Raw genomic sequence first — 20,535 nt, 5'->3', positions numbered from 1 at the left:
TTTCAATGCAACAGAAGTAATTATCACTCTGTTGTACGGACTATTAACAACCCTTTGTAGATTTTGTACTAACTCGCCAACATTTTATCTATGATGGTTTAAGAAACAATACAAGCCTACCAAATATGGTTTACGTCTTTTATTTGCTAGTATCGGTGCTACCGTAGTATTTCGCACAAATAGCAGCCATCATAGAAGTAATCATTGGCCTTCTGCAGAGAACAATTATTTATCTCTTTATTATAAGTTTGAAACAAACAGCGTGCGTTGTACGAGGTCAATGGAAAAAACATTAGTGTAAGGAAATTCCCTAAAGAAAGTTTATGCGACGTTAAAAATTAAGAAAGGAATCGGAAAATCCTTAGAAATCTTTTAGAGACCTGATAACAAATGCTACATCCTGTTGCAACAACGTGAGATATTAGCTTTGATGTCTGTAGACTGTAATACACGAGTGTTCAATTCAAAGCACTTTCTGCAATCGGTATGTAAAAGAAGCTAATTGCTATTCCCAGTTCATGTTTTATGTAGTCCAATAGATTTTCTATTTCATCTTTATGTATCATTTTTTCACCATTTTTTTACATTTTCAAATATTAAGCACTTTGATTGTATCACGCTCTATAAATTAATGTTTATTGTGTTCGATTGTGATAGAGACATAGGACCAATGTAACATCTTACGATATGCTTAGCTTATAAACTGGAAATTGTTTAACAAGCACATAGAAGTCAACCTTATATACAAGTCCAATCAATTTTGCTCTAGGTAATGTCGCAATGCCTAGTTCGTAAAGTACGTAGGCTAAGCAGTTTTTTCTGTAAAGCATTACGCGCCCTCGAAGTCATGTTATACTTTTTAAATGAGCAGAATTCTTTTATCAAGGTGATAACACGTGTTCCTTTAGACACGTAGTACCCCTGGTTGTAATAGATTTTTAATATCATTGTGAGTCTATTATGAGGCAATACTCAAGAGGTCTAGTTGTTCTATTTTTACTTAGTAAATGCATTCATCTTCACAAATTGTTTCACCGTACTTATACGTGAAAAAAATAACCAACAATAAGATTAGTAGTACCATATAATACAATGTCATATAGGCCTACCTATTTGTTTGCTAATATTCACCCTGTTTGCAAGTGATCTTTATCTATGGTACGTTTGATGAGTCTATAAAATCAAGCAAGCATTGTCTCATGTATATTGTGTTCTTTTTGTTAAATTAGGATATCCGTATAGTAATTGGTATTTTTGTAAATAGTTGAGTATTTTTAATAGCTTTAGTTGATTCGTAAAGGACCATTCAGAATGGTGTATTTCAACTACCTGAAAACGATGGTGGGTTATGTAATCTCTGCGTACATAAGAACTAGATTTAACAGAGGAAAGGCAGTTGAGTGCTTGTCTGGCTATCAGATTCACGGCTCACACTGGCCTTGAATATTTGGTCGGTTAAATTGTCAAGTTTTATGCAGCATTATGTTAACATAGTTTAGAAAAAACTGGGTGTCTTTGTTATTTTACAGCCCCTTTTTGATTCACTATCTAAATGCTGTTAAAATAATAATTATCCATCATTATCATCTTCAACTTTGTCTCTAATGCTCAACCCTTATTATTATAAAAGTTCATTTAGCCTTTCGATGTTGTAAATCATCTTTTATGTTATTATCTGAATTAATGTTAAATTAAGTATATTTGATTATAAATAGAGATCCTTTGTTTCTCTGCATCGACTTTGTGGTGGTGAGGCAGTAAAACAATAGAACAACCACAACTATTGACACTGCAGCTATCTTCTTTCACAAATTTACAAATCTAACCATAGATTTCTTTAAAGATGTGGTTGCGTCAAATTTAAGTTGATCTTAAAAGAAAGCATTTTTTTTCGCTATCAGTTGATATGCTGTTTGTTGTGTTACGCGATCGCATTGCCAAGATATTTGAAGATTAAAACTGAAAAAATCTGATCGCCGTAAAACCGCTCAGGCCACAAAAACGTGCCCAGACTTGCCCAAAATGATGTCACGCGTTAGGCAACCTGTCTCTATCTCTCGTATTCACATCGGCTATTTGCGATAAAAGTCTAGTCTTACGCGGCTCTATTGGCGTATATCTTATTTTGTATTTGCTCATATTGGCTAGAATAAAATTTTAAATCCTGCTACAGATGCTTTATTATGAATGTTTCAAAGGCCTCAAATAACGAAAATTGAAAATTTGTTCTACTCACTTTCTCCAAATGTTGTGTAAACATTTGGGTACCGACTACCAATTCTACCGGTCTACGGTAATTCTGTCAAGTCAACTATGTAAAACGCGGTCTTTGTATCAGCTCAGTTTTGCAGCTACCCATACTAACGATATACAGCCTCCCATAAGCCCCGCCCACATTATGTCGCCTATCCTTGGGGCGGGGCTGTATATCATTGCCTACACCGTCTACGTACTAGTTTCTTACTAGTAGTATTCTTACCGAATACTACCGAAGTGAAATAAGCAAGCCACGTCTATGAAAAGAATATAGACAGGGATAGAGTTTTAAGGATGAGAAGACTGCTGCAAACTGGATTTGAACTCACATTTTCCAGTTCTGCGGACATCCATATACCATATCCAATTCACTACAATATTCTGCAAATCATGTTTTGCATTATCTTCAACAATATTATTTTATTATATAATTTTTACAAGCAAAAATAATTTCATCTCGGCATAAAGCTTTTATTAAAAATATTCATCAAGTCGTGGCCACTCACATAGTATTAGCTGATACAATAAGGCAAATTCATCTACTGCAACAAACTCAAACAAAACATCATGGCTTATGGAGCACGCATTCAAGTCTTTCTTTCCCCTTTATGGCAGTTTCCACACTGAAAAAGCTTCTTCGGCTGGTGGGACGACATAAACATTCTGTAATCAGTAAAACAAATGCAATAAATATATGTCATTCATAGATATGTCATTCTAAAGCGTATCTATTGACAGCTTCCAAATTGGGAGTTAAATAGATTGCGAGTGTAATTTTAAAAACGAATAAACATTTAATAAAGGCACAAGTACGCCAAGACAACGATTCGAAGCTTTGGTTCTGGAAATTAAAGATTTGCAATGATCAATCGATTTTACCCACTTCCTACGAGTGAAAATAATTTGTAATCATGACTCTAATTTACCAAAGAAAATTCGAAAAAAATATTATAGCTAGGTAAAACGGCAGATAAGCTATGAAACGATGATTGGAGATAGCAAAGAATTATCATTTTATTAATTAGTATATGTATTTATGACTATAAAAATATTACATTCACTGAAGTATAGAAGACTAAGTTAATTTACCTCCATTCTGTCTTCCTCTGCAGCAAAACGCTGCTGATGCCTGTCAGCTTTGACCATAGGCTGTCTACTCCAATCTTTTACTAAAAGTTGCTCAGATAACTCTGAGTCGCAGTCGCTCGAACTTGAAGCCATTTTAAAACTATGTATAACTTAGTAATTGTTGAAACGCGTTGAATCAGTAACGATGAGAATGAATTCTCTTGCGATGAGAATCTTCGAGATCACAGACAACGCGTTTTACGAGTGATAACATTTATTACGGCCTATATAAAAATTTCGCGCTCATGATTGGCTAACGAAGCGACCTCATATTTATCGCTCGTGGTTTCGTTTCAGATACCTTGCTTGTGACGTCACGAAAGAAGCACCCGCTGGAACGTGAGCTTTTTAAAAGAGGGCCTCATTCAAACGCATATATCTCTGGACAGGGTTGGTCTACAAAGACAAAAATGGCATCAAATTGTAGCTGATATTTTAGCCTTTTATGGGTCTTAATTTCATTAAATTGAATTTTTTGACGCAACCACATCTTTAAATTATATAATGCAAATTATGGAAAAATTTTGTTTGGTTCTATAGTTCTCATGAACAAGGGTCTCATGTGATAAATAAAATAGATTTCAAACTTTCTTTGTCAGGTAAAACACTTCAAAATAACCAACTGTCTACCTAAATCTATTGAATTTGTGAATGATCTACAATATTTTTCTATGACTTCAACAAGATTTGTTTTATCCTCAATGTATACCCAGCTTGTCTTGACTCTTTTGGGCACTGATATCAGCCCCTCAATTCAGCCATTTGAATAACCCTTCGTATGCTTTAATATTGCAAATCTCTATGCAACTGTAACTGTCTAGCCTCTTTTAGGCGCCAATAATAAATCTCTATGCTACATGCATCTTGCAACATCTCGAATGTCGACAAAATTATCTAATTAATGTTAAATTATCCTTAATCGATATGCTCTTCATATGAATGATAATACTCGGTCGGTCTCACTTGCGCACAGCAATGAACAGTCATTCTGATACGACACAATATATGTAAAACTTTTCTTGAAGTGCTGACAGTCAAGGTTGCGCTTAATGCTTCTGCAGGAAACAAGGACTCTTATCTAGTTCTCAACACAAGGGTAGTACATGTAAAACCTCTCCCACTGGGCCTCTTTGACTGACTGATGAATCTTTGCTAGCGTAGTAAAAGTGTTCTAACTTTCTACCTACCTGGCTTGTCTAGCCCGCTCATTGATAAATCTCGCTCAGAGCCCACTTTTGATACTCTTCATTCAGAAGGTCCTGTTTTAATCATTTTATTGCATAGCTAACACAGCATTTGGTCACTATTGATTGGTAGATTTTTGTTGTATCTGTCGAAATTTTAGATAACCAATGATGAGTGAAAAACTTTGGTACTTTTGTCTCTTGTTGATAAAAGTATTTCTATCTAGTATTTTGCTAGCTCTACCCATTAAAATATGTGGTTGTGTAATCTATTTGCTTTTTTTAAATTGTCCAAATGCGATATTTAAAAAATATATAGACAAGAAATACTATTAAAGCATGTTTGTCTCTGTATCCTGAGAGCTCTTAAAGTCTAGTAGCTTGGGAATTACCATGATGATTAAAATCCAAACAAAAAGTGAGGTTTTCATTGTGCTTTGGAAATAAGTATTCTTATGGTTTCTTATAGTTTTTTATGCAACATCGACTATGCCAGTTTAAAATAACAGTATAACTGTTTAAAATGTAGTGAACAAAAATGTGTAGTTGGTAGGTCTAGATGTATTTAATCTCCTTTATCATCTCTCCCCTTCCATCAATTATGTGTTGTTTTGACATTAGACTCTCACATTCACGAAAACTCTGCCGCACTGAAAACAATATTTTCATTTTTTGTCTGTTGATTATGTGAGTTTTTGTCACTTAGTATTTCTATGCGATTTTTGGCCATGCTGTTGTATTGAACTTTGTTAAATTGCTTTAGGGAATGTGCTAAGCACAATTGTTTGTCATCATAGAAAGATATCGTAAAACCTCTATTTGAACGCCGTGGCGCATTATTTTTCAACCCTTTCCCTATAGTGGCGTTTATTAGAAGTGATGTTCAATTAGAGGGTGGGGTTGTATTTTTCAAATAGCTCGTCAGAATTTTGGGAAGATACATTTAACCGTTTTACGGGCGAAGCCGACGTTGCCTATATTGGTGGAGCGACATTAACCCTTTTGGATGTAATAAATCCGCTATAACTTACCTCCAAATTGTCGTAGATCTCTAAATAAATATGTTTTGGGAAGCTGAGAAATATCTCCGCTAGTTGATATATATTGCTTACAATTGACATGCGATGGTCTTATGGCATGTGTTGCAATTTGTTGGAACTTGTAACTCCTCATTTTATACTAAATTTGAAGGCATATTTTGTTTGCTACAGTTTGCAGTCAAACTGGCTTTTTATGTGTAATAGAAAAGGAGTTTTGAGCATCGATCCATTGAAGCCGAATTTTGATAATCGCAGTGATGCTATCAGATAACATGCCTTTAATCTGCAAATTTAGAAGTTTTATAATAATAATCTATCAAATGTTACAGATATATATATTCAAGAACAATTGGCATAAACAAACCATGTTTATAATACATTGTGATTAGTAAACTTTAGTATGGACTTTCTCCAATGACTGCTTGTATTCGAATGAATTTCACATATCCAACAGAAAGCTGAAATAATGAGCTAATCACACAAAGAAAATAATCCAGCATTCCATAATGAGACAATGTAGCCAAAAGTGATAACAAAGACACAGAGGTCAATTTAGTGCAAAGGTAGCTAAGACAACAATATTATATAATCCTAATATATGAATACAATAGACTCACAGAAAGCAGAATAAGAAGTAGGTTTACCTGGCTGGTATAAAACATGCTATTTACAACTTTACTATATCATGAAATATACTATTATTTAGCCGCAACATGCAGAAACAAAATTTAATATTTTGGAAATAAAAATATTTGCATCATTTGCTCGGCCAGTTGCGTTGAATGCGTTCTGACTGTTGCCTTCTTTTAAACCCATTTCTTCTTCTAAAGGTTTTTCAATACCTTCCACAGTGTCTGCTAGCCTCAACTCTTTTTCTGTACGGCTGAACTAGTCGATATTTTTGTCCAAACAATCTTTTAGCGGAGTATAACTTTTACTTGTTATTTTACTATGTTACTTTTATGTTGCTATTTGGAAAACTTCGTGAAAACAATGATAAATTTTTAGCCGCATGCGCGCTTGGCACAGTTTGGTCGCCTGAAAATAGTAGTACAGATTCCATTGTAATTGTAAACCGTTTTTCACATATATCAAAGTATCAAAACCACATTAAACAGGAAACTGCTATTAGCCTGACACAGTTTTAATTATTTATATGGCGTTGCTTTTATAGTTTTAAAGAAAAAACTAAGCTTTGGAGTTAAAAACGCATTTCGATACGAATTGAAACCAAGAGAAAATTGTTAATGATGTAACCGAGTCATTCTTAACACCGTTTTGCGCATTCTTTTCTACTGATCACTTGATATTATGGGTTCGTAAAGATCAAAAAATGTCAAAGTGGCGGTCAAATAGATGGGGCATTCAATTAGAGGGTGGCGCTCTATTTTTCAACCCTTTTATAGTGGCAGTCAAATAGACGTGGCGTTCAAATAGGGTTGGTGTTCAAATAGATGTTTTACGGTATGTCTGGCATTTAACATCTTGATTTCGTATGAAGTTTGAATATAATAATAACAAATGATTCATGTTATTTTATAAATAGGAGTAGTTGTACAAACTCCTTGGCTCTGTATTTAACCCCCAAGAGTCTTTGTTTATCCTAAAAACTGTTTAAACTGTTAAAGCGCTGTTTGCGGGTTTGCTGACCAGATTATAACTGTCGCACAGTAAGACTGGTTCACACTGGAACTTGAGTATGCTTTACTCTTCATTTTCCTTTAACATATAAGAATCGTTGCAACATCTGTTTAACACATTTTTCAGCTTGGCCTATGTTATGAGCTTAAGCTTACTAATGATGCATGAAAACTTATGATCTCACTTTACAAAGATAATGTTTGCCATATATACGTGCTCAAACAATATGCCTATGTTTGCCATATATATGTGCTCAAACAATAAGCCTATGTTTGCCATATATATGTGCTCAAACAATATGCCTATGTTTGCCATATATATATATGTGCTCAAACAATATGCCTATGTTTGCCATATATATGTGCTCAAACAATATGCCTATGTTTGCCATATATATGTGCTCAAACAATATGCCTATGTTTGCCATATATATGTGCTCAAACAATATGCCTATGTTTGCCATATATACGTGCTCACACAATATGCCTATGTTTGCCATATATATGTGCTCAAACAGTATGCCTATGTTTGCCATATATACGTGCTCAAACAATATGCCTGTAAAAGCTGTTGTCTTATCCTTTATAAAATTCTTCAAGATGGTAACCTTTTTAATGTCTGGGCGTCTCAGCTCCTAGGACATGTCTATCCATTCACTGCTCCGCTATGCTCTTTTTTCTGTAAATAATTTTCATCATAATGTCATTTGAGATGTGCCACACATTTATGGATAACAGATCACCTCAGACTGTATTAAAATTCAGCAATGTTAGGGTTGAGGAACTGGCAGTCTCACCGCACCATTTATTAAGCCTCTTGTTCTCCATGGCACCACAACATGTTATTATCATTTCATTTGTCATGCATTTGTGTATCCCTGCAAGTTTCAGTACTCTGCTGTAGAAGTAGCGAGATCTCTGCGTTAAAAGGCTTATCTTCCTTGCCTTGGAAAGGCTTCTGTGGGGATGGAACCTGATTCTTTCACGTCAGCATTAGAAGACTATGCAAGGGTGTGCTATTTTACTTTCCATGTTAATAAATGACACTCTTGTGTGGTGTTCTTGGCTGTTTACTAGTTCCTTGGTATCGTGCATGTCTTTATTTTATCATTGTACCGATGGCTCTGTATAATGTGTGGACTGAACTGTTCTTTTAGGGGCAGCATAGATATATTGACTCCATCATACGACAGTTGCAGGCTCCAGAATGCAAGGTAGATGGTCTAATAATTTCCTATAAATTTGGTACTTATCATGAATTTTGGTTTGATTTTAGCCACCGTATCACATCAACTCATTCTATCTTGTTAGAGTGTATGGAATTTGATACAGCTAGTATAAAATGTGAGGCTGGTTCGCTAAGCAACAATAAGGCCTCCTATTGTCAGAATATTATGTCATGGTTACAACAAATGGTGTTGGTGAGTGCCAATCAGCTGGCACTCACTAGAACCGACATTTAGTTTGTTTTATGTGAAAAAGAACACCAGCATTCGCTTTGCTCTGGGTTACGAGGCAGCTTGCTTGACATTCGCAAGTTTGTGTTTATGATTAATAGACTGAAGTTTTAGTTTCGGAAATAAATACTAGCAATTGCTGCTTTACTTCAATTCAATGGAAAACAAGCTAACCTATATCGATCTTCAATACCTAACCTTGACTGCAAGATTATCTGTCATTCAAATGCCCTGTAAAGCCTTTTTAATTATTGACATGGTCAGAAATCTGCTAGATTGTGTTCTTTATAAGGTGTTATACAAAGAGAAATCACATAGCAATGAATCTTTTAACAGGATCGTTATATGGCTGAGATATTGCAACGATTAAGGAACTGTGTGTCTATGCTGGTGAGAGAGCATTATGAGGTGGTTGTTGGTGCAATTCTTGTAAGTATAGCTCATTGCTGGGAGTAATGCTATTGTTCAACCATAAAAGTAAAATGTAGTCAATGCTTTCAATGCAATAAGGTGTAATGACAACCAAGGATCTAGAGTATGTTTATGTGTCATTTCTCTATCACCACTTGCATTGCAGTAGTGTCTGGGTTCTAATGCGCATACATCTCTTAATTGCTGAATTTGTAGGCAATTGATTGGACGAATAAGTCAGCAGATGTTATTAAGGCCTACCATGCTTTCATAGTGAACCTCATCTCAGCACATTCTATATATACACCATCAGTCCTCAGAGCACTCGTTGGCCTCTTTCTACCTAGTAAGTGCATTTCTCTCCACAGCTTGTCGGCTCTCTGAATAGAAGTAAACTAAGGTGAGATACTATTGACTATAACTCTTGCGCATTGAAATTGCAGGGAGTCGAGGAGTTGTCCCTAAGGAAGGAATACTGTTAGGAGACCTAGAGATGGAGACAAGGCGTATGAGAGAACAAGAGATGGGCCATGTGCACAATGTGCTTATCTCTATTTTGAAAGCAGTTCCCACGTACGATATCCATGTGCAATATCGCTAGCTGTTTTCTGCGATGTTTCCTATCTTTTGTTAGTTGTGAATAAATAAAGTGAATATTTAGATTTTTCTGATTTTTTGTGCAACATAATAGTAGTTGGTCATCTCATTAGCCTGATATAATCTTTGTTGCACAATGCTCAATGTTCCGTCTGCACATTGTCATTGGAGTATTACTGCACATGTATAAGTAAAAATAGTCCTTTCTTTTGCTTAAAAAACATAGACCGTAGTAATTGATACCTTCGTTATGTGCAGGGCGGTGCCCATGTTGTTGGAAGCCATCAAGCAGTCTTGTCCTTACGTGCTCCACAAGGATAGCTCGTATCTAGAGTACTTTATTCAGAACATACTGCACACAAGCACCTACTGCCCGACCATCAGAGCTGATGCTCTCAGTCTCGTCATAGAGAAGATGATCTATCTTGATGTAAGTATATACCTGCTTTATCTGTATTCAACTGCTGTGAGTCGGTCAATACTTCTAAAGCCTGCGAGACTCTTTACCGAAGCTAGGAGTTGAATGTCAAGTGGAACAGATGTTTTTCTAGCTGGCTCGTCTGACAGTCTCAAGTTGTTAATGTTCTCAGTAACTTCGTTAAGATTCACTTGAATCTTTGTGTTGCTCTTGAAAGCCTTGGTCAGAGATAATTCGGGAGTTGTTTTCTCATCCGATCCTGCGCCTTTGTAAACTTGGCTACATAGTTTCACTTTGTTTTTTCCCACTTTCGATTTAGTTAGGATTACGAAGTTCTTGACTAATTCTGAACATAATTTCAAAGTTTCAAGCCAATTGGACTGCCAATTCTCAATATATCGCTGAAATACTGAGGGTATTTCAAACTAGCAAGAAAATTTAAAAATCGCTATTGACAGGTTGACGGGACAATTGTTTCTGACATACTGCTTGAAGCACTTCGTAATGAAGACTCAGAAATAGGCACAGCTGGAAAACTTCTCAGCAACGAGAGCTTACACTAAAACTAGTTGTGTTTTTAGTTATAAGAAACATACTATCAGATTGGGTGTACTGCAAGAATTATGTTTTTAGTTACCTTTAAAAGTGTTCAGGCTTGAACATCACTTTTTTAAGGGTGTGAAATGATGTTCAGTTCAACAGGAATTGTGATATTCTAAGTACCTTCACAGTTGATAAAAAGTAGTTAATACGGTCTAAAATCAGGCGACTTGCTTATGTGTACAAGACTGGGCTTCAAAGTGTGAAGTACACCAAATGTATACACGCAGGTGAGGGCTAGTAGAGAGAGAATAGAGGAAGCTGAAAGTGACAGCGAAGATGAAGAGGATACTGAACTATTTCACATGGTGAGTTGTCTACCTTTTTTCTTCTCAAATTTTTGTGTGCACTCAAATGCTATTTGCTAAATTCATACTTATCGAAAAATATTAAAGCTAGTGGTTATTTTACAGGAAACTGATCTCGACCAATCACAGACAAATAAGCGCCGGAACAGACTGGATGAAGCTGACAGGATGGACACGGTCATGTGCATATTTTTCAGCTATATCGATAAGGTTGCTAAAAACACAGGTAGTCATATCGTTAAAAGAAGGGGCTTGTTGGTTGATGTTATACATGGATGCTTGTCTATCCAGGCACAAAATTACTCAACTGTCACTGCGCTTTTAGTTGGGTATTCCCGACAAGTTTCTTGAATGGTTAGTTGGTAACACAAGTGGAGTAGAAGAGAAATCTAACCTTCTCTTCTACTCTTCTACCTTTGACTAATCCTTCTCTGGCTAAGCAGGGTGCTTATATTTCATGTGGGCACCCAGTGTCTAAAGTTTGTGAATTTTTCCATGAAAACTGAGTGTGCTTAGCAAAACAGAAAATATATTCGTATTTGAACCGGTAAAGAGTCATATAATGCGTCTGTATCTTGTAACAAATAGTGTTACGATGTTCATCTTCACTGTCTCGTTTCTCTAAGGTGTGTTAAACTCAAATGTTGACTTCAATTGCTAGCCTCATCTCTGCATTAAGTTCAGTCACTAATCATGTCTGTGGCTGTCGATTCATTACTTGGTTATACCATGTATTCTGGTAGAACTATGAGTTAGAAAGTAAAACGTATACATTATTGTAAAATGATGTTGCAGAGTAGAGATTTTCATTTTGCAAGAGGAAAGTGAACAGAATCGTGCCATCCGTTTTCATTAGTCTGCAAAAGGTTGAACAGTGATATGAGTGTGATCGGTTCTTTGACAAGTTACTAGTCAGTAGGATTCTGAGATTTTTTTCCGGATTATCTCTCAAAATGACCTGCTCGCTGCTGACCTACAGCAGTAATCTGTCATTTGCTTACGAATACCAATAATTGTTTCTTTGTCAAGTTAATCCGCTGATTATTGGCTGCCATTGACAGACAGTGAGCAATTGGAAATCAATATCTATTGTATAGGTAGCTTATATTCATGAGGAATATATGTGAATGCTGAGTGATGACTGGTGCAGAAAAGAATTTTCAATGGCACTTGCTGCACAAGTGCATAATATTCTGAAGTATGGTTAGGTGTAGGGCATGTTATCTTGTACACGTATGCTCAAATACTTAGAAATAGCATTCCAGCAGCATGGGAATTTAAGTTATATTGGCACATTAACAAACTTGACCGTATTAAACTATAGATTTGTTGCTTGGCTGAAACAGCTATTGGGATGTGGATTAGTTTGACATTGGAAATAGGTAATTTGGTAATTGTTGAAATTTGCTGGCATGAGATAAAGTTTATACAGTATAAATGTGTCTACCTCCCATGATTGCTTGTGTATTTTACATGCTACAAGTGTATATAATTCTTGTGGTTTTCTAATCCTCAAGGGTACATAACTCCCATGATTGTGTGTGTGTTTCATATGCTGTAAGCGTATATAATTTCTTTGGTGTTGCAATTCTCAAGGGTACATAACTTCCATGATTGCGTGTGTATTTCATATGCTGTAAGCGTATATAATTTCTATAGTGTTGCAATCCTCAAGTGTACATAACCCTCATGATTGCGTTTGTATTTCATATTCTGCAAGTGTATATAACTCCTGTGGTTTTCTAATCTTCAAGGGTACACAACTCCCATCATTGCTTGTGTTACAGATGGCAGCTTGAATTGGGAGGCTACCAGGAAACTGTATCTGGAATTGCTTAAACATTTTGAGAAGATTATTTTGCCAACATACGAATGTTGCCATACACAGTATTTGCTTTTCTATTTGGTTTCCTTAAAACAGGTAATGACATACATACATGTACATGCACTGTTGTAACAGGTAATGACATCCATTTACATGCACTGTTGTAACAGGTAATGACATACATGTATATGCACTGTTGTAACAGGTAATGGCATACATGTAAATGCACTGTTGTAACAGGTAATGGCATACATGTACATGCACTGTTGTAACAGGTAATGGCATACATGTACATGCACTGCTGTAACAGGTAATGACATACATGTACATGTGCTGTTGTAACAGGTAATGACATGTGTACATGCACTGTTGTAACAGGTAATGACATACATGTACATGCACTGTTGTTTTAGTTTGATGATTATTCTTAACTTTCTAAAACTAATTACTTCTGACAGCATTTAGGAGCTGAAATAGTGAATACAGCATTCATTATACATGTAATATATACTACATTGCTGTACCTGATTCAAAAGCTCCTTGGTATTCTCTGTGGCTGTTGAAATGTATAAGAACACAACTTCTGATGTACCCTCCATCTAACATCGCTTTGACATGCATTTGTTAAGAATCTCGCTGATGGTTTCATGGACTATCTTTGGAAGAAGGTCAAGAACCCGAATGAGCATCAGGTTTACAGAAAGGCTGCCATCTGTTACCTGGCCAGCTTCATTGTCAGAGCCAAGTTTGTGTCTATAAGGTGCGAGCTAGGGATTGAGATGGCACTATCTGTCATTACTTCTTTATATGCAAAATGCATAGTTGGATTCATTTCATTTCTTGAAAGTCCTTCATGCTTTAGCCCTTTTAAACTCTAGTAAAAAATACAACATAAGTTATAAATGAAAAGGTGTACAGCTAAACTATAGAACTAAATAATGTATTTTTTTAGCCTCACAGACAGCCCAGTCTTAAACTTCTATGTTTTTCGATCAATGCCTGTCCACACATAGTATTTACTTGTGTTCTCTTCAATTAATGCCTGTCCACACATAGTATCCTTAATCTATATATATATTTCTCCAAGTTTGTGTGCATCTATATATATATAAATGTCAAAGTTTTTCATCCTCGTGTCACTATAGTCCGACTATAGCGATTGGTATCTAGCAATGACAAATTCCTATGGCAGAAGATCTGATCTCAGAACTTCCTGCTCACCAGGCGATAACCTAACCAATTTAGCTACGCGAGATGCAATAGATTCTTTGAGCGATATGAGTTGTTATTTGGGTTAAAATATGCATAGCATTCTGCGTTATGCGACGTCACTAAAGATTACTCTCACGGCTCTTATTAGTAAGTTTAGCAATACAGATGCAAGCTTATTCAAATTAGCCATCGGCAATGTGCCAGGCTAATGGCAAGTGGCAGGCAAGAGCAAAAATATGGATATCAACAATATTCTGTGTCTTTAATATTAATGTGCTACTAGAAAGTGACTGGAGTCTAGTAATTTATTATGGCATTTATTTATCAAGTCTGTGGATATTATTTTGATATATTTGCTACAATAAACTTGTGGACTGCTGGGATTCTGGTACGTTTTATTGATGGAACCAGAAACAATGTAAACATGTGCCGTTATGTGCAACATTTTTGTTGGTCAGTTTAGAACTGTACGCACTAGATAAATCCAAAACACTAAAGACATGCTAATTGGCACAAGGAAAAGCAATTCCAAAAACCCAGGCAACAGTCCTCTATGCTAACGAGTTCTGTAATAAGATGTTTGTATTTTAGGTCAGCTGCAGATGCTGTCAGTCTGATGTGTCAGTGGATCCACCAGTATATTAGTACGGTTCATCATAACTCCATGCACAATGACGTCGTGCACCATGGCACATTTTACAGCGTAGTACAAGCTGTTATGTACATTCTTGCCTTCAGGCAAAGAGAGTTTCTAGATATGGATAAAGGTAGGTTTATGATATCCCCTTCATTAATCGGTTATAATGACAAATAAAATGTTGTAAGACTTGTTAATGATGCTGCTGTTGAAGGCTGTATGTGGGGCTGAGATTCACTTGATGTCTTATTAAAGTTAACTTTGACAAAATTTTAGCAGATTTTATCAGAAAGTAACAATGTTTTTTCATCAATTGCGATTGTTTTTGCGGTTTCAGGTGATCTGGCTGCCAGGATTTTCAAAACTAAAGTCGACATAACTTGATCGTGGTTAAAATGCTCAGATCAAGCAAAAGTGTGATTACGACGTCTTTAGTTGCAGAGGCTGACAGAATAGAGATGCTGTAACTTGAATGCAATAGCCAATATCAACTATAGCATCAGTAGCAACTAGTAACCACATTTTGGCACATTTTTTCTGAGCGTTTTAGTCGCAATCAAGTTTTGCTGATTTTAATCTTGAAATATCTTGGCAGTCCGACCACCTCTAACATCAACAACAGTCTCTAATAAAAAATCTCGATATTGTCCGATGAAATTTACTAAAACATCGTGTAAGTTTACCCTTGAGCAGGGCAGGCCCAGCTATGATAGAGCAATCTCCATTATCTGTAGATAGCAGCTTTATAACTCTAATCAGCCTTGTTTAATTCCAAATAGTTTTCAACCGGCAATGTACTTTTATTTGCTGTTTATTCATTTCATCATTTGTGTAGACAGACATTTTCATGTGTTCATTCAACAATAAATGGTTATGAGTACTGTTAGCATTTGTACTGAAATAATTTCGAACGTTCCATGAACTCTCATCTCTCTTGTCACTGTCTCAGTGGTGCTTCATACACTAGGACGGTTACAATTAGAAAGCCGACTCTTCGTTGCTGTAGTGAGTGCTGAAAAGTGCTCCGGCTAATGGACCATGTTCAATGATTTCTAGTGACCCTAGTAAACTTGGTGTTTAGCCATGAGAATTGAGCCGCGGGCCAACTTGAGCTATATAAATGGTAAACTGACCATGTTACATAGCTGTGGCACAAAGTGATATTGTGTGGAAATACGTTAAAAAAGTTAAAAAAGCTGAGATGAGTTTTAATGTAGCAATGTCTTCAGGTGAGTCAGGTGCTTTTCGAAAGAGGTGGGGTGGGCGGCTAGTCAATGCAAGTGACAGGCTTAGATATGACTTTAATATTAGCTATAAACCCTACCTGTTAGATGCATTGGCATCCGGTGTGCTGAGTATATACTTGTGAGTGGGTGTATTTTTGAATGCTTTACAGCTGAAAGTTTCTTCTTGGGCTTGAGTCTACAGACAATAATAACCTGCAAACTGAATCCACTTCGGATTGTATTGCCTGTCGTAGCTAGAACCTTTTCCTCCTTTGTGAGGTGAGTATAGCCTGTGTACCTAGCTCGCTTTTTGTATGCTTGTTGAATGTTGAACATAATTTTACATAACTTTTTAGTTTGTTTTTTATAAAGACCTGTATTGAGTCCACAATTCTTTCCTGAAGCTGAAGAAATCTTAATACTTCAGACTGGCTTTTGTAATCAATCATTAAGAAGGGTAGCATTTAGTTTCGCCGTGTTTAGCCTCAGTTCTTAGGTTTGAGTGCTGACTCAACGATATCTCCGCCAATCAGAGACAACTTCGTATGGTTGCTTACAGGAAACATCAGCTGGCATTTTGTGATGCAATAATGGAGAGAAATAACCGACTAATAGTTCCTACTGCCAATGAATCAGGTGAAGGCCAACATTTGGAGAGTTATTTCCCTTTTGATCCTTACTTACTGATCAGGTAGGCGCTTCTCTTCCTCTTCTTCTATTGTCAATTTTCTTGTCATGAGTTACAGATACAAAGTGTGCTCACTATGTTTCCATTGTACGGATTATGCGGATTAGGAGTTGTGCGCACCTTGAGTTACGGCGCGATAAGTATTCCAATGAATATTTGAGTGTTGCGGATTAACGTGGGCGCTTTATTAAAAAAGGTAAGGAATTCAATGCGAGATGTCATAGCAGCACACTCCTGTTTTGTAGAACTGCTCAAATCAGAATGAAATAAAAATGACCGAAGTGTGGAAAGTGTTTAAAATGGAATAGTTTGCACAGCATTTTCTCGCGCATCATTCGCAAGCATGAAACACTCAATAAAATATGGCAAGTAACAAAACTCGCTTGAGTTTTTGCTATTTCTATCTTGCGGACGGCGCAAATTTGCAGACTAACTGCGTCATGGAAGCGTGGTGACTGGATGAACAAGAGATGGAGTCATATAATGACCAACTGCTACCTCATTAGTTGCGCTTGTAAAACAAACATTAAATCAACCAGAATTGTGTGATTAAATGACAATACAGTGTCTCATGATATTTAGTATTGTGTCTTTATATTGTCAGGTCATCATTTAGTATTGTGTCTTTATATTGTCAGGTCATCATTTAGTATTGTGTCTTTATATTGTCAGGTCATCAGGAAAGATATCAGAGATATATAGAATGTTTGAAGGGAAGGCTATAGTTGATATGAAGCTTGAGAAGAGCTCGGTAAGTAATGATCTAGGCATTGCAATTATGAATTCCGATATTTACTAAAATTCATTGGCAAGTGAAATACAAAAGGGAAAAATATTGTCCAATCAACAATCACATTCAACAGCTAACAGATCTATCCAACTGTAAATCAGTGTGATATTGAACACTGTAAAAGCAACAGTTGTACAGCATACAAATAAAAACAGTGTGGCCTGCATATAGATCATTTCGTTATTCAATTAGTGTCATGGTGAGCAGGTCATCTTCTGTTATCTCCTGAGACATGTAGGGGCAGGTGTCACTAATGAATAATGGATGTTTTCTTACATCTTCACCAATGCTCTTGGGCCAGGCTCTAGTCTCCAGCTTTTTATCTTGTCTCCTGATTTGTTTAGACTTGTGCCTACTAATTTTAAAACCATTTTCTATGCTACCTTTTCTGAGAAACCTATAAGCGATGCTAAATTGAACACATGTGCTGCTTATGTTAGATATAGACCTTGAGTTATATTTAGAATCCATGTCTATTCTAAAGAAGTTGTATATTTTAGTGTTGGGCATGAGTACTTTTTGGCCAACGAGTTTAGACTCGTTGGAGTCTAAACTCTTTAGGGAACCCTAAAGTCCCTTCTGTTCGAGTTTTTTGAGCATCGGGTAGATGGTGGTGCTTGGCACGATTACTTCTTGGCCAACGGGTTTTTTGGGTATCGGGTTTGTTGATACGGGTTTTATGTCTAAAATTTCCAAACATCAGACATATTTTCAGTCAGTTTTCAGGCATGGCGTAGGGTGTAACAGAATCTCTATCGGCCGGAATTCCGACATTCACATGGCTTTGTTTACAAAAGCCGTTTCTAAGCAACAGTGTAAATCAATCAAATTAATTGTTGCACAATATATTAGACCAGAAATTTTACTCCTATTTGTAACAGTTTTCAAATAGCTTTACCTGCTTCCTTCGTTTTAATAACAAAGTTTATTTCAACGATATCGTGAAAAAATTGACACGGCTCGTTTGTTGGTAGGTTATGAATGATTGTGATGGAAATAAAGAACTTTATAATACTAATTACAATTTTCCAGTATATTTTGAGTCATAAAATAATGATGAACATGTGATCAATGGATATGATGCTATTGTAAATGTTTTTACGAGTTTTTTTAAAATCGTACAAACTTATAGTTTTAGCCCGAATAATGATAAAGTACTGTTTTTTTCTGTTTGATGACATTTGCTGTGGGTTGCCCGACTTTTTTTTACTAGTGTTTTATCAAATATTGTATTATGAGCACGTTCAGATATATATACAATAAAAGTTATTAATAATAGTTATAATAAAGTTACTGGCACGCAATGATAAAAAAAGGCCAGCGTTCAAAGGGTTAACAGGCGGGTTATTAAACAGTATTTAGAGTGCAGGGCGCAATAGACTGAGTTTTTGTCCACTCTACTCGATGGATTCGTGTAACAAAACCCGAACTCTCAAGTCAAAACCCGAACCCGCTAGACCGAAATGCTCAAAATCTCCATTACTCGATACTCGAGAGAAGATAAACCCGCGAGTCCAACGTGTTTTATCACCCTTGCCCAGCACTAGTATAGTCATTTGGCTCAGTTTTGGTGTTTACGCCCGTAACAAGTTCTTAGAATGACTACTGTATTTTATTTACTTATGAACACCATAATAAGAATAAACTTTGATGTCTATATTGTGTTCTGGTTTGATCTAATCCAAGTTCAAGGATATTACCCCTTGTATCTCTATTACCATTTCTACCTATACAGCGCTGAGCCTATACAGCGCTGAGGCTATACAGCGCTGAGTCTATACAGCGCTGAGCCTATACTTTTTGCTTTTGTGTTTTCATGGTAAAGATAAAAAACTCAGTTCATTACTACTTCATTATTATTTATAGTTTAGTTTTTCGCATGGTTTTGTTTTAATGCTAAATGTAATTACTACAAATATTTATTGTAAGCAAATATGTGTAAAATATTTTTGAATTAATAACAGCATGTCGTAGTCAATACTTTCCATGTTACTAGTAATATGCCTTGTGGCTTAAATAAGTTTGTCCAGGTCTATTAATTTGCTACTAATTAATTTAGAAAGGGGTGCTGGTAATATTATTCTGTGTTGGAATTTAATGGTACATATTTGGGATAATACTGTGAGATAAATTTACGACAGGACATAAGCCTCTAAGCGTAGCGTATCTGTACACCCAACATTCTTATCGGTACAAACCCGTACTATCCATACACACCCGTACTTATCTGTACACACCTGTACTTATCTGTACACACCCATTGAGATATTACCATCTCATAGCTCATTCTCTAAGAGTAGACTTTATGTGCTTGAATAAATGTTTACCATATGTATATTTGAACATTTGAAGCAACAATTTGTCAATTTCCGAAGTCCTACTCAAGCAATATATTAAGGGTACTGCATATCAGGACATCAAATTGATTCCGGGCTAACTCCATTATGGGCATAGTTGATTTCAACTGTCACCTACCATACCGTAACCATAGGTTGTGAGAAAACCCTAGTCTTTGTTCGCAAGAGGGTGGTTAGGTGCCTCTGCTATGGATTATCTCAGTTACAATAGGGCTTACTATGACCAGTCCTCCAAATTTTCTGTCCATCTGGTTAGCACATATAGACAGGTAGGTGTGTTTAGAAGTCATGCTCACGGTTGGCCATTTCATAATTATTTCTAGAATGATGAAGAAGATGAATTTGTGAAAGATGAAATGAGGGACTGCGGTAGTTATCAGACAAAAACACCAGTTGAAGCATTCCTTGGTTCTGTATCTCCAGGGTTTAATACAAACTCGTTCACTCTTATTGGATAGTGCCACACACAAACACCCCTTCTTACCTTCAACTTAGCGGTGGGAGAGCATGAACTTACCTCTATTGGTTGTGACCTCTCCGTGCAATCTTATGCAACTATTTTTGTGTTCTTATCAGTCATTTAATGATTTAATCTTTTTGGAACCCATCATTGTTTCATTTCAGTCATTCATTTTTCCATTTATTTATTCAAACTTCTATTTTAGAATTTGGAGAACTTTTGTTACAATAATCGATAAATAATTGTAATATATAGAAATCGTCATTGTCATGAATACAATAGAGCTATGTTACAAAATCAA

General features: G+C 36.1%; 1 protein-coding gene across 2 annotated transcripts; it reads left to right on the top strand.

Moving 5' to 3' along the window:
- Positions 1-385: 385 nt before the first annotated feature.
- Positions 386-20,521, top strand: LOC137399020 (RNA polymerase I-specific transcription initiation factor RRN3-like). Of its 2 annotated transcripts, none has more exons than XM_068085173.1 (16): positions 386-486; positions 8,135-8,259; positions 8,406-8,462; positions 9,042-9,134; positions 9,333-9,462; positions 9,560-9,689; positions 9,972-10,143; positions 10,962-11,039; positions 11,145-11,265; positions 12,827-12,960; positions 13,494-13,624; positions 14,668-14,843; positions 16,110-16,218; positions 16,499-16,630; positions 17,300-17,378; positions 20,098-20,521. In XM_068085173.1, exons 2-16 carry the CDS (start codon positions 8,215-8,217, stop codon positions 20,230-20,232), a joined length of 1,722 nt encoding a protein of 573 aa, XP_067941274.1. In that variant the 5' UTR covers positions 386-486; positions 8,135-8,214; the 3' UTR covers positions 20,233-20,521. The 2 variants fall into 2 exon arrangements, with proteins under 2 accessions (XP_067941274.1, XP_067941269.1); XM_068085168.1 differs by having other exon boundaries at positions 412-484; positions 8,140-8,259.
- Positions 20,522-20,535: the final 14 nt, after the last annotated feature.

The sequence above is a fragment of the Watersipora subatra genome, chromosome 1, assembly GCF_963576615.1.
Source record: "Watersipora subatra chromosome 1, tzWatSuba1.1, whole genome shotgun sequence".
NCBI lineage: Eukaryota > Metazoa > Bryozoa > Gymnolaemata > Cheilostomatida > Watersiporidae > Watersipora > Watersipora subatra.
Note: the sequence above shows the minus strand (reverse complement) of the source record. Positions and strands in the feature narration are given on the sequence as shown.

What these genes read in the sequence shown, in the direction of transcription:
- LOC137399020 (XM_068085173.1), top strand. Translation starts at nt 8,215, where the DNA reads ATGGAACCTGATTCTTTCACGTCAGCATTAGAAGACTATGCAAGG. An exon ending in TAAGGTTGCTAAAAACACAG is followed by an intron (nt 11,266 to 12,826) that starts GTAGTCATATCG and finishes CTTGTGTTACAG; the next exon opens with ATGGCAGCTTGAATTGGGAG. An exon ending in ACCTTTTCCTCCTTTGTGAG is followed by an intron (nt 16,219 to 16,498) that starts GTGAGTATAGCC and finishes GGTTGCTTACAG; the next exon opens with GAAACATCAGCTGGCATTTT.